This window comes from Eretmochelys imbricata, chromosome 2 (genome assembly GCF_965152235.1).
Source record: "Eretmochelys imbricata isolate rEreImb1 chromosome 2, rEreImb1.hap1, whole genome shotgun sequence".
In the NCBI taxonomy this organism is placed as follows: Eukaryota; Metazoa; Chordata; order Testudines; family Cheloniidae; genus Eretmochelys; species Eretmochelys imbricata.
Genome location: NC_135573.1, coordinates 60,834,237 through 60,848,739, shown reverse-complemented (window position 1 = coordinate 60,848,739; position 14,503 = coordinate 60,834,237). Strand labels below are relative to the sequence as shown.

Genomic DNA, 14,503 nt, shown 5'->3' with positions numbered 1-14,503 from the left:
TGGAGGGGACACGAACCAGCTTTTGTTCAATAAGCAGAGGTTTCCCAAGCACTTCAAGCAGAATATATTGTTTTCGGTAAAATATAAAATAGGTTTATTAGCTACAGAAAGATAGATTTTAAGTAATTCTTGTAAGAATTGTAGATTGTAAGTGGTAGGCATAATATGACGTTACCAAAAATAAAATAAAAATAAATGCACAATCTAAATTGTAAACTTTATCACACTAGACAGTATTTTGATCAAGCAATGTTCTCACCCCACTGGATGATCTTCGTGTTATTGGCATCCTGGTTGTTTCCAGCGTAGGTGGGGGAGGAGAAAGGCCCTCTCATGCTGCAACTGTTCCTTATGTTATACCCTTGGCCCAGGTGCCTGGCAGACACTAGCTAGGTGTTTCCTGATTGGCTTTGCTGAGTCACAGTGAACAAGCAGCCCCCAAGTCACAGTGATTGAGCAGTTCCCATTGTGTGGTGCTTGGATAGTTGAGTCACACAGTTGATTAATGGATGGTCAACACCAACCTGGGCAGGAATCTTTTGTATACCACTAATAAACTTGCAGCATATTTCAGTAACAACCATATAGCACAATCTCATAACTTTATACACACTAATGATATGCATATTTAGACAGAACCATGGGTTTCAGCAGATCAGTACTTTTTGTATGATACCTTGCATGGCATGCTTTATATGAAATATTACAACCAAATATGAATGATGAATATCGGGGCTACAGGTTGTTTTTCTGAGGTACAGGTGTTTTTGTGTTTTATCATTTTTTTGCATGAGTTCATTTGAGAGCGTGATTATCTTGTTTCACCCACATGGTGGTTGTTGGGGCATTTAGTGCAATGGATATGAGGTACACCACATGTGATGGGCATGTGTAGGACCCATGGATATTGAAAGGTGTGTTGTGGAGGTTGTTGATCTTTGTGGCAGTGAAGATAGATCTGTAGATTTTTCATCTGCTGTTCTGGCAGGGACTGCACCACTTTGAGTTTGTGTATCCTGGTCTGTGGGGAGCTTGCTTCTGAGGATGAGTTTGGAGATGATGGGGGGGGGGTTGTTTGAAGAGCAGAAGAGGGGGGGTTGAGAGAGATTTCTTTCAGGATATGGTCCCCATTGAGTATGGGTTGTAATTGTTTAATTATACCCTGTATGGATTCCAGTGTGGGGTGATAGGTGACAACTAAGGGTGTGCGGTCAGAAGCTGGTGGGGTTGTTGCGGGGTGGTGGTGGTGTTTTTTATATGGAGGCAGGTTCTTTTGGGGAATTTTGGTGGCCCATTCTATAATGCAATCTATGTCTCTGGTGGAGTGTCCTTGTTTAGTGAAGGTGGTTTTAAGGTGTATGTTGCAGGCTTTCTCCTCAGAACATATTCCGTGGCTGTAGATAAGATTTCTTGGTGTGTTAGAGGTTGTTACTGGATCTGTGAATGTAGATATAGTGATCTGTGGGTTTCTTGTATATAGTTGTCTGTAGGGTTCCATTGTTGAAGCTGATCATGGTTTCCAGGAAGCTGATGCTAGTGTGGAAGCTAGAGATGTTTGATGGATGGTTGGTGGTTGCTGAAGTGGTGGAAATCTGTGAGTGAGTTTAGGTTGCTTGTTCAAGGGATGAAAATATCATCAGTCTATCCCAGGTATATAATTGGTTTTGTGTTGCATATGTCCCAAATTTTTTCCTCAATGTGGCCCTTGAAGAGGCTGGCATATTTGAGAGCTGTCCAAATACTTATGGTTGTTCCTGTGGTTTGGACAAAATGTTTGTTGAATGTAAAATTGTTATGAGTGAGGATGAAATGGATAAATTTGGTGATGTGTTTGGGGTGGATATCTGAGTGTTATCTATTCTCTTGTAGATATGAGGCAGGCAGCGATGCCATCATTGTGAGGGATGTTGACATATGGGGAGCAACAACCATGGTGACAGGGATGCTGTTCTGAGGGAGGCTGTTGGTATTGCGGAACTGAGGAAGTTGATTGTGTCTTTGAAGAAACCGGGAGTTTGTGTGATGAGTGGTTAGAGGATGGTTTCTCTGAGTCCCGGTATTCCTTCAGCAAGAGTGCCATGGCCACAGATGATGGGTCTTCTTGGATTCCCTTGTTTGTGTATCTTGGGAAGCAAGTAGAAGGTCCCTCGGGTGGGTTTGTGGAGGATGAAGTTGTAGAGTCTCTCTGAGATTTTGGGGGAAGGATTTGATACTATTCTTAAATTCCTAGATGAATTGTGGTATGGGTTCTTCCTTGAGTTCTTTTTAGAAGGTTGAGTCTGAGAGTTGTCAGTTGGCCTTGTTGATATAGTCATCATGGTAACGGACTAATATACGATTAGTATAGCTGGTCAGAAAATGTCTTCCATTATGGAAAATTTTGATTTTTTTTTTTTTAGCAAAAAAATTGAAAACCAGAATAGTTCGATTCAGAAATGCCTCCATGGTACCTTAGGGCAGTTGTAGATTGGATGTCTTATGTCTCCATTTTACTGTGTAGGCTTAGCTCCCTGGTTGGACTAAAGTCTTTCATGGTGTACCTGATCTACCCGTTTGCTGAGATACAGATGCAAGTAAAAACGAAGTAGGATAAATTATGAGCCTAAGAACAATATCCTTTTAAATTTGAGATTTGATTGATTGTGGTCTAAAATTCTTACCCAGTTCCTTTCCTCTTCCCTGAATGATGTAAGCAATCCTCCACATTTAATAGTAGTGGACATTATCTAAGTGAAAGACAGTTGGCTTATGTCACAGATCCAGTCGGGTGCCTCCTGCCAGCCTCCCACCACATGCTGTGATGAGAATCCAAGCCTCTGGATCCCCAGGTGCTTTCAGCCTTTTGGAGTTTGAATGGAAATCCAGCCACTGCCCCAATCTTAGAGTCCATAGGTATGCTCTCAGGGCAGAAGCCTGCTATCTAGCACTGTCTCCTGAGAGGCAGAACCCGCTGTCTAATTGCCTAAGCCCTTTCATGTGTATTGATGACCTTTCAGACTTCCTTGACTCACACCCTACCCCAGAATCCCTCCCCAAAGTGTGAGCATTCTGGTTCATAGTTTAATTCTCTCTGAAAGTGTGTGATTGTGTGTGTGATCTGCTTCACAACAGATGCTTTGCCCCAAATTTAGCACCTTATTGCTCTTTTAATTAAAGACAAAGAACAAGAGAGTACAGCTCATATATAACACGACAAACAACCTAAACCCAATATCCCTTTCTAGCCATCTGTGTTCATGAGGGTCTCATGTAGGCTTTATGTACTGGGTTGGTTCTCCCGTATCTTGAACCGGAAAAATTGGCTAAAGACCCCAAATAAATTAGCTCCTCCCTTTTTAAAAGCTTCCAGTCTTCTTTGTCAGGTAACTCCCTTGCCAGTATTGCCAACTTCCTCAGGTGACTCTAAGGCATCCTCTCCTGTGACAAACCAGGTCTCCTGGGTAGGAGCTATCTTATTGTCTAAAACAATTACATTTCAGTGGTTCAACATTTTAAGTCAGTGACCCTCTTTTGTTGTTTGTTTGCCACTAGCCTTTGAAATTTCATCTCAACATGGAGACAAACAGAGGAGGCAAAAGCCTGTACATTCAAAATTGAGTTTGTTTCTCGATAAAGATACATACAGAGAGTTCATGATCTCACACAGAATTCATAGATTACACAGACAGATTCTCATTTTGTCATAGATTAATTTCACTGTATGTGTGTGTATTGGAGAAATATTGTACAAAAATGTGGTAATTGAATAGAGGAAAAAAGAATATGTGACTTAGCTAATTATAAGGTTTAAAAATGATGACTAAATAATTAGAACTTGCATAAATTTTATAAAGGTAATTTCTGTAAGTAGAACACAAAATACATCTAAGAACTAATTACAAAGGCTGAAATCTTTATCATGATTATATGTAAACTAAAAAGTACAACTATCTGTATAATAGTTTTGTTAAAACAAATAGTCAAATGTTGAAAGCAAAATATGTAAATGCTACAAATAAAATAAAAGAAGGCAAATGAAAGGATATTAAAATACAGCTGATGAATATATTTAAAGCATCTTATGTAGAATTAAAAGCTTCAATAAGCTTTTATTTTAGCCAGCTCCTCCTTTTAAAATAATAATTTATTAAGAATTAATAGGAAACTTGTTACAATCTTGCACATTTTCCTGATTTTCAGTTTTCAAGGCAACCTTCTCCTGTCATTCCTGCTCTTCAGAACAAGTCCTTAGAGAAGGAAGAGAGGCCTCCTTCTGTTGAAAGCCGTATGTCTTATTACACGCAAGTATGGTTCTTTATATTTCAAACTTAATAATTAGTATACAAGTGGTAGTGTGTGAAAATATCAGTGATCAGTTACAGTTTTGACAGAACAGCGCAAATAATTTGTGATGCACTTGCCATAGCCAGTCCTATACCTGTGACATTTGGTGTGCAAACTTTTTGAATTCTGAAGTATTTTTTTTTAAATCATCTGCTCTGTCTAAATTCTTAAATGTATTCTGGATATATTCTTTCTGAAGGGGTCAATACCCCCTTTCTATTTTATGTAAAATATATAGGCAATAACTGAGATGATGGGATGGCTTTATTGCTAAGATAGTGCAGCTTCTGAACTGACATTTGTAAATTCTCAAGTTCTCCCTTGCATCATAAAATCACAGAAATATAGGGCTGGAAAGGACCTTGGGACGTCATCTAGTCCCTGCACTGAGGCAGGGCCAAATAATCCTAGGTCATCCCTGACAGGTGTTTGTCTAACCTGTTCTTAAAAACCTCCAATGCTGAGGATTTCACAACCTCTGTCCCTCAGTCTTCTTTTCTCGAGACTAAATATGTCCAGTTTTTTTTAACCTTTTCTCATAGGTCAGGTTTTTTAAACCTTTTATAATTTTTGCTGCTCCCCTCTGGACTCTCCCCAGTTTGTCCACATCTTTCTTAAAGCCTGTGCCCAGAACTGCACTCAGTGCTCCAGATGAGGCCTCACCAGTGTTAAGTAGAACAGGAAAGTTACTTCCCATGTTTTACATACAACATTCCTTTTAATACATCCGAGAATGAGATTAGCTTTTTTTGCAACTGCATCAGTTTATCCGCCTTTAACCCCCTTATACTTTTCAGTGGTACTACTGCCTAGCTAGTTATTCCCCTTTTTGTAGTTGCGCATTTGAGTTTCTTTCCTAAGTGTAGTACTTTGCACTTGTATTTATTGAATTTAATCTTGCTGAATTTAGACCAGTCCTCTAATTTGTTTTAGTCCTTTTGAATTCTAATCCTATTCTCCAAAATTCTAGCAATCCTTCCCAGATTGGTGTCATCTGCAGATTTTATAAGCATACTCTCCACTCCATTATCCAAATCATTAGTGAAAATATTGAATATTACTGGACGCAGGACAGATCACTGCAAGAGCCCACCTGATATGTCCCCCGCACCCCCAGTTTTACATCAAACCATTGATAGCTACTCTTTTTAAGTATGGTCTTTCAATCAGTTTTGCAGTAACCTTAGAGTAATTTCATCTAGACCATATTTCTCTAGTGTGCTTATGAGACTGTCATGTGGAACTGAATAAAAAGTCGTTCTAAAATAAAAATATATCACATCTGCAGTTTTCTCCTCCCCCATCCAGGACCAATAACTGTGTCAAAAAAGGAAGTTTAGGTTGATTTAGGTTGCCTTGTCCTGACAAACCCATGTTGATTATTTCTTGTCATCCCACAATCCTCTAGGTGCTTACAAATGGATTGTTTAATAATTTGCTCCAGTATCTTTCTAGGTATCGAAGTTAGGGTAACTGGTGCATAATCCCCTGGGTCCTCTTTGCTCTTCTTCTTAAAGATAAGTTCTGTGTTTGCCCTTCTCCAATCTTCTGGGATCTCACCCATCCTCCATGAGTTCTCAAAGATAATCACTAATTGTTCCGAGATTGCTTCAGCTAGTTCCTTAAGTACCCTAGAGTGAAATTTCATCAGGTTATGCTGACTTCAAGACGTTTAATTTATCTAAATATTCTTCAACCTATAATTTCCCTATTTTGGCTTGTGTTCATTATCCCTTGTTGTCAATATTAATTTGTCTTTTTAGTCAATACTGAAGCATAATAGGCATGAAACTCCTCACCCTTCTTGATGTTGTCTGTTGTTTTCTCTCCTTTCCTGCTAAATGGAGGGCCTACACTTTTCTTCATCTTTCTCTTGCTTTTATTTCTAGAACTTCTTCATATTGCTTTTTATAATCATTGCTAGGTATAACTCATTTTAGGTTAGGCATTCTGATTTTGTTTGTGTTTGCTCATGCTGTTCTTTTGTATTCATCCTTAGCAATTAGTCCATGTGTTGTCTTTTTGTAGAATTCTTTTTTGACTTTCAGGTCATTAAAGAGCTCCTAATGGAGCCATATTGTCTGCTCACTCAAAGAAGAACTTGACATTAATTTTCATGGTTGAAGTAGCAGCGATGGTTGCTTTTGTACCCATGTGTTTCAAGGTATAAAGAGGATTGAAAGTCTTAAACTAATTTAGTGTTCAATAGAATATATTTTTCATCAAGAGCTTGGATGCATATTTTCCTGTACAGATAAGTTATTTCTTAACAGAAAATATCACAGTTTCCTCCTTCACATCTGTCACGGATCCACAGGTCTGATGCTCTTGCACAGATCTGGAACAGTCCCTGGGAGGACTCTTTCAGTATGTCAACCCCGTTATGCTCACACTCTCACTAGGGCAATCCCCTTGGTTTCACCGCCTCCTGGCACCAAACCTCGGAGCCTTCAGCATCACTACTTCATGCCATGAGCTCCTTTCAGTGAGTCAACCTGAGTGGGACACCTGAGGGAGACTTACACACCCAATGGGAGCAATGCACCCCCAACTTCACTCCGGAGTGACTCTCAGACAGTGTTGTAAAAGCAGGAGGTTTTATTAGATGTCTGGAACATAGCGTAGAAAATCCTTAGTTAACATGGAGAATAGAAAGTTACAGCATAGTCCACGTGGGTCAGTTCCAGAGCCTCAGTGCCTCTTGAGTCCCAATCCAGAAGCTTCTCTAACAAGATCTCTGGGTCAGGGTCTGTCTTTTATTTATAGGTTTGTGCAGCATCTAGAACAGTTGGGCCCTGATCCTTGATAGGGACTTCTAGATATTACCACATTACAAATAAATGATGTTGATGATTTTAGTATGTGTTTAAACAGCAGATTTTTTTAAAAAATAGAGATGACTAGAGACTGTCAGATTTTCATTCTCTCTCCCTCATTCTGCCAGGAGTTTCAGTATGATCAGGCACCAGATATTTTTAGGTTCAGTAGATTTTAATTTCTCATCTGTCTGAAGTGCTTGCTTACTGTTAAGTATAAAAATGACATATTTGTTATATTTGCTAGGATATGCCACAATCCAGGGCTCTGTCTCCTCCGGTCCCTGCTAGAAGAAACCAGATGCGTGCATATGGTTGGTATTCTCTTTATTCCATGACAGCATAACTAATACACGCCTTTATATATGTTAATCTCCTCTTCCTCTGTTGTCTTCTTTTCTGATATTGATTGTAATTATCTTGTGGAGAGAAAAACTCCAGACATTTTAGATTCCAAAGATATCAGCAAATACTTTTATTTGAATTTTTTTCCAACAAACACTTTTTTCACATACCCTAGTGGAAAAATTATTGATCTTTTGTTTTCAGATATTGGCAATTATATTTGAAAATCACCCTTAATTTAAAGAAGTTTAAATTGTGCATCAATAAGAGTGTTCTGTTTTCAACAGAAGTCTCATGTAAGAAAATGCATTTGTTTGCATGGCATTAGCACATTAATATTAATCATGCTTCTACTTTAGGGTAGTGCATGATATGAGTATAACTGGGGCTACTGTTATGAAATAAAGAAAATAAATTTGTGCTGGTTATGAGGAAATTTTCTTGGTAGTGAGGTCAGTTAGATCAGTGGTTCTCAACCTTTCCAGATGATTGTACCCCTTTCAGGAGTCTGATCTGTCTTGTGTACCCCCAGTTTCACCTCACTTAAAAACTACTTGCTTACAAAATCAGACATAAAAATACAAAAGTGTGTCAGCACACTATTACTGAAAAATTGCTTACTTTCTCATTTTTACCATATAATTATAAAACATATCAATTGGAATATAAACATTGTACTTACATTTCAGTGTGATACTTGATCCTGTTTTTACTTGTGAGCCTTTTCTCACAAGTCCCGCCACCTGGGGCTGAAGCATGTAACTTAGCTTTGTTGGGGGGCCCCTATGGCGTGGGGCTCCGGGCAAATGCCCTGCTTGCCACCTCCTGATGCTGGCCCAGCATTTGCAACCCCCCTAAACCCATCCCATGACCACTCTCGGGGCTGCAAGCCCCAAGTCGAGAAACACTGATCTTGATAAGTTGAGTACCCCCTGGAAAACCTTTGAGTACCCCAGTGGTACATGTACCCCTGGTTGAGAACCACTGGGTTAAAAAGTGGGATTGTCTTCCAGTAGAAGTGCTAGAATTCTTATTTGGGACAACTACAGTGAGCAAAGCACTCCAGAATTACTGTAGAGAACAGTCCTCCTCTGGCAGAAGTAGACTAGACTATCTACTAGTGAGTAGGGCTTTTCATTTATGATTTCTGTCGTTCTTGTTCCCAATACATTTCTCCATTTATAAACTGTATATTTTCTCTTCTTCTGAGTTCTATAGAATTTGGAGTCCCTGGGACAGATTCTCTTTCCCTGCACCTTGTGCGATCATTTACAACTGCAAAAGTGGGTATGAATTGATACTATTTCATTTGATACCATTTTACAACTAATTTGCCATGGTGTAAATGACGTACACAAGTGTAGCCCAGTAGAGAATTTGGCCCATTATATGTAAGATCACATAACTTTGCAGGTGGAAGGATTAAAAATAGTTTAAGAACATGTCTAAAATCTCTCTAAAATCTGTTTTTCTATAAAATCGGAGGCATATATAGAGTACAAGGTGGTCTGATAAGGTTCTTGTTTGAGATGAGCTGTGTAACTCACTGTGGTTTCACCACTTGAGTAATGTGGCTGTGCCAAACTCAAGCCTATAATCATTTTATAACCACATCATTCTTTGTACATATGTACTGAGGGAATGTCTACAAGCGCTACAGTGGCACAGCTGCGGCTACATTGCTGTAGTGTAGAGACTTAGTACATTGACAGAATGTTTTTTTCCATTACTATAGTAAATCCAACCCCTCGAGAGATGGTAGCTAGGTTGACAGAAGAATTCTACTATTGACCTTGCTGCATCTGTAGTGGGGGTTTGGTCGTCTTAACTATATCACACAGGGTATGAAATTTTTCATAGTATTGAGCAATATAGCTAGACCAGGCCTCATTCAAGAGCTAGCTCTGAAAAGCTCTGTTCTCTCTCCCTTTGTTTCGTCACTCCACCATTCTCCTTTACAATTAGCGGTCTTTACTCATGTTATGTATATACATTCTGTTATAAGCTACTCACTGCAGGGACACTTTTTTTACTTTATATTAAGAGCACAGGGCCGCATTTTAAAATTTTAAAAGATATGTAGGTGCCTAGAGATGCAGATAGGTGCTTAGTGGTATTTTCAAACACATGTGGGTGTAATGGTGATTAGGTGCCTTGGTGCCTCTCTGTATCTCTAGGTGTCTGAATGCCTTTAAAAATCTGGTCCATAGTCTTTTACAGCCTGCTGACGTTTTTACTTTGATCAGGTCAGATCAGGTAGGCAAATAAGACACAACATGAAGAGGAAGGCTTTAAGTGCTGGTTTGCAACTTTTAGTAGCTAACCATAGTAACAGGGGTTTGATTGGGTCCAGTGTAGAGGAACACCAAATGAGAGCGAATGCTATCCTTATCCTAGCCCTGACCAGAAGGTTCAACCCAGCCCTCATGTGAGAAATGAGGATACATAGGAACTAATGCTTGTGGTTGAGACCTCATGCTAATGCTTGAGACTTAATGACCATGCACCTTAGCTGCAAGCAGTGTATGGTCAAGTATTGCAGCCTTCTGGGCTCCATTCTCAGATCTGTCCCAAGAGTTGGGCCCTAGCATGCCATGATCTGAACACCTCTACATGTGGCTTTGAAGGAGTCTCATAAACCCTAGGGGATGGCAGAATGAACAAAAAGGCTAATTTTGCCTGTTACCTGTCCAGTGGCAGTCCAAAAGATGGAGACAAGGTCCCAGCCCTCCTGGCACAGCTTCCATGCCCTACCTTTCACTAACCAGACTCCACATGGAGCAGGGAGGGCATGTCATGGTTAAGAAAGCAGTAGCTGTCCTTTCTCCTAACCCCAAAGTCAATCAGGATGCTGTGGGGGAACTATTGCTTGCTGGTCTGATCAAATTGTGTCTCCATCCACCACCCCCTTGCTTATACAAGATGGGACATTTCTGATTGTTAACCTTGGATGCCTCTTACAACTCTGTAATCTGGTCCTTGGGATATTTCTAAATAGAAGATCTATACTAATTTAAAATGTATCAAAGGCTGCATCTTGATCATGGTGATATAATCACTAGTACTGTAGATGAAAGCCTCTGCTGTTGCATGGGGGTAATCATAAAGTCATATTTGTAAAAAAAAGCCAATAATGGCTGAGAACTTAAAAATTGGATAGACTGTGAAGCCCAGTGATGACTGAATCTGGTGATATTCTAAATAAAAAGAGCTCTCAACAGTGCTTGTAGCTGTTTCCATCTCTTCACATGGACTCAACAGACATTCTAGTCTTCAGAGTGATGTTTGGGGTTATTGTATGTGCTGGTTATGTTGTGAGGGTGGTTGTGTTGATTTATGTTTCGGGGGGAGTGCACTGGGACTTTTGTGTAGACTTGTGTGTGTGACAAATAAGGTGTGTGTGCTGCTTGAGGGACTTTTTTTTGGATTATTGGGTGTTCTTCTTGTGTTGTGTTGGCGGTTTTGAAGAACTGTGGCAATTGGGCCAGGCAATCCACCATCTGTGCAGCCTCCATCATATAACCAATGAAATAATTGCATGCAAATTAGCTGTAGAATAAGGGTGGTTGGTTGAATTACTTCTGGTATCGCAATGGTCTAGGACTCTTGGGATGGCATAGATAGATGCCTTGCTGTGACATGTGTGTAATTTATACAGTCAGAATGACTGGGTACTTAAAAATTGGACAGTAACAGACTTCAAAACCCAGTGATGATTGAACCTGGTAGTATTCTGAACAAGAAGGGCTCTTGACCATGCTTGTAGCTATTCCCATAGCTTTGCACTGACTCTACAGACATTTTTGGCTTCAGAATGACATACAAAGTGACATTTCTGCATTTTTATTATATGTATTATCTTAGTTTTAACAACCGTCAACATATTTTTACACTTTAGATTTCTAAAGTGGCCAAAACAAACACAGTGTTCCTCTATCACTTTTTTTTTTTTTTAAATTATCAATGTTAAATTCCAGAGGAAAGAAAGAATGTGATAAATGAGCTGTCAGAGATGAGGAAACAGCTCCGAAGTGAAGAGCGGCGACTTCAGGAACAATTGCTCAGTGGAGCCAGTGATGATGATGTAGCCACTACAAGGTGAGATTTTTTTAAATACACACTTCTAAAGCCAGTTCTCACACTATGCCTAAAGCTATATTAGCCTGCCAGAACACACCTGAGCAAAAGCAAAAATATGAAAACACAGGATTAAACTTGCATACAAAATGTTCAAACTCTTTTATAATACAGCATTACGTTGTTGAGCATGGCACCCTGCAAAATGCATAATTTAGGCAGTTCTGTGTTCTGTGGCCCATGCTTACAGGATAGGGAACTCTATCCTGGGAAGCAGTGAATATAAATGAGACTCGTGGGTCAGAATGAATAATCAGCTGAACATGAGCTTCCAGTGTGGTGATGTGGCCAAAAGGGCTAATGCAATCCTTGGACATATAAATGGCAATATCTGGTAGGATAACAAGAGGTTCTGTTACCCCTGTATTTGGCACTGGTGTGACCACTGGTGGAATACTGTGTCCAGTTCTGGTGTCCAAAATTCAAGAAAGATGTAAATTTCAGAGGGTTCAGAGAAGTGCCACAACAATTAAACGGTTGGAAAACATGAGCTATAGTGAAAGACTCAAGGAGCTTAATCATAAAATCATAGAATATCAGGGTGGGAAGGGACCTCAGGAGGTCATCTAGTCCAACCCTCTGCTCAAAGCAGGACCAGTCCCCAACTAAATCATCCCAACCAGGGCTTTGTCAAGTCTGACCTTAAAAACTTCTAAGGAAGGAGATTCCACCACCTCCCTAGGTAACGCATGCCAGTGTTTCACCACCCTCCTAGTGAAAAAGTTTTTCCTAATATCCAACCTAAACCGCTCCCACTGCAACTTGAGACCATTACTCCACATTCTGTCATCTGCTACCACTGAGTACAGTCTAGATCCATCCTCTTTGGAACCCCCTTTCAGGTAGTTGAAAGCAGTTATCAAATCCCCCCTCATTCTTCTCTTCCGCAGACTAAACTATCCCAGTTCCCTCAGCCTCTCCTCATAACTCATGTGTTCCAGTCCCCTATTCATTTTTGTTGCCCTCCGCTGGACGTTTTTCAATTTTTTCACATCCTTCTTGTAGTGTTGGGCCCAAAACTGGACACAGTACTCCAGATGAGGCCTCACCAACGTTGAATAGAAGGGAAAGATCACGTCCCTCGATCTGCTGGCATTGCCCCTACTTATACATCCCAAAATGCCATTGGCCTTCTTGGCAACCAGGGCACACTGTTGACTCATATCCAGCTTCTTGTCCACTGTAACCCCTAGGTCCTTCTCTGCAGAACTGCTGCCTAGCCTGCCTAGCCCCTAGTCTGTAGCAGTGCATGGGATTCTTCCATCCTAAGTGCAGGACTCTGCGCTTGTCCTTGTTGAACCTCATCAGATTTCTTTTGGCCCAATCCTCTAATTTGTCTAGGGCCCTTTGTATCCTATCCCTACCCTCCAGCATATCTACCTCTCCTCCCACTTTAGTGTCATCTGCAAATTTGCTGAGGGTGCAATCCACACCATCCTCCAGATCATTTATGAAGATATTGAACAAAACCGGCCCCAGGACCAACCCTTGGGGCACTCCGCTTGATACCGCTGCCAACTAGACATGGAGCCATTGATCACTACCCATTGAGCCCGACAATCTAGCCAACTTTCTACCCACCTTGTAGTGCATCCATCCAGCCCATACTTCTTTAACTTGCTGACAAGAATACTGTAGGAGACCGTGTCAAAAGCTTTGCTAAAGTCAAGGAACAACACATCCACTGCTTTCCCCTCATCCACAGAGCCAGTTATCTCGTCATAGAAGGCAATTAGATTAGTCAGGCATGCCTTGCCCTTGGTGAATCCATGCTGACTGTTCCTGATCACTGTCCTCTCCTCTAAGTGCTTCAGAATTGATTCCTTGAGGACCTGCTCCGTGATTTTTCCAGGGACTGAAGTGAGGCTGACAGGCCTGTAGTTCCCCGGATCCTCCTCCTTCCCTTTTTAAAAGATGGGCAGTACATTAGCCTTTTTTCCAGTCGCCCGGGACCTCCCCCGATCGCCATGAGTTTTCAAAGATAATGGTCCATGGTTCTGCAATCACATCCGCCAACTCCTTTAGCACTCTCGGATGCAGCGCATCCGGCCCCATGGACTTGTGCTCGTCCAGCTTTTCTAAATAGTCCCGAACCACTTCTTTCTCCACAGAGGGCTGGTCACCTCCTCCCCATGCTGTGCTGCCCAGTGCAGCAGTCTGGGAGCTGACCTTGTTCGTGAAGACAGAGGCAAAAAAAGCATGGAGTACATTTAGCTTTTTTCACATCCTCTCTCACTAGGTTGCCTCCCTCATTCAGTAAGGGGCCCACACTTTCCTTGACTTTCTTCTTGTTGCTAACATACCTGAAGAAACCCTTGTTGTTACTCTTAACATCTCTTGCTAGCTGCACATCCAGGTGTGATTTGGCCTTCCTGATTTCACTCCTGCATGCCCGAGCAATATTTTTATACTCTTCCCTGGTCATTTGTCCAATCTTCCACTTCTTGTAAGCTTCTTTTTTGTGTTTAAGATCAGCAAGGATTTCACTGTTAGGCCAAGCTGGTCGCCTGACATATTTACTATTCTTTCTACGCATCGGGATGATTTGTCCCTGTAACCTCAATAAGGATTCTTTAAAATACAGCCAACTCTCCTGGACTCCTTTCCCCCTCATGTTATTCTCCCAGGGGATCCTGCCCATCAGTTCCCTGAGGTTGTCAAAGTCTGCTTTTCTGAAGTCCAGGGTCCGTATTCTGCTTCTCTCCTTTCTTTCTTGTGTCAGGATCCTGAACTCGACCATCTCATGGTCACTGCCTCCCAGGTTCCCATCCACTTTTGCTTCCCCTACTAATTCTTCCCGGTTGTGAGCAGCAGGTCAAGAAGAGCTCTGCCCCTAGTTAGTTCCTCCAGCACTTGCACCAGGAAAGTGTCCCCTACACTTT

At 41.0% G+C, this 14,503-nt stretch overlaps 1 protein-coding gene across 6 annotated transcripts in view; it reads left to right on the top strand.

Moving 5' to 3' along the window:
• CSPP1 (centrosome and spindle pole associated protein 1) overlaps window positions 1–14,503 on the top strand; it is a 182,784-nt gene that overhangs the window by 114,281 nt on the left and 54,000 nt on the right. For 5 of the 6 annotated variants that reach the window (XM_077810172.1, XM_077810174.1, XM_077810171.1 and 2 more), the window contains 3 exons: window positions 4,180–4,284; window positions 7,387–7,453; window positions 11,462–11,582. In XM_077810172.1, the coding sequence (XP_077666298.1) occupies window positions 4,180–4,284; window positions 7,387–7,453; window positions 11,462–11,582 (293 nt within the window). The remainder of the gene's footprint in view (window positions 1–4,179; window positions 4,285–7,386; window positions 7,454–11,461; window positions 11,583–14,503) is intronic. The other variant, XM_077810173.1, reaches the window with a different exon arrangement.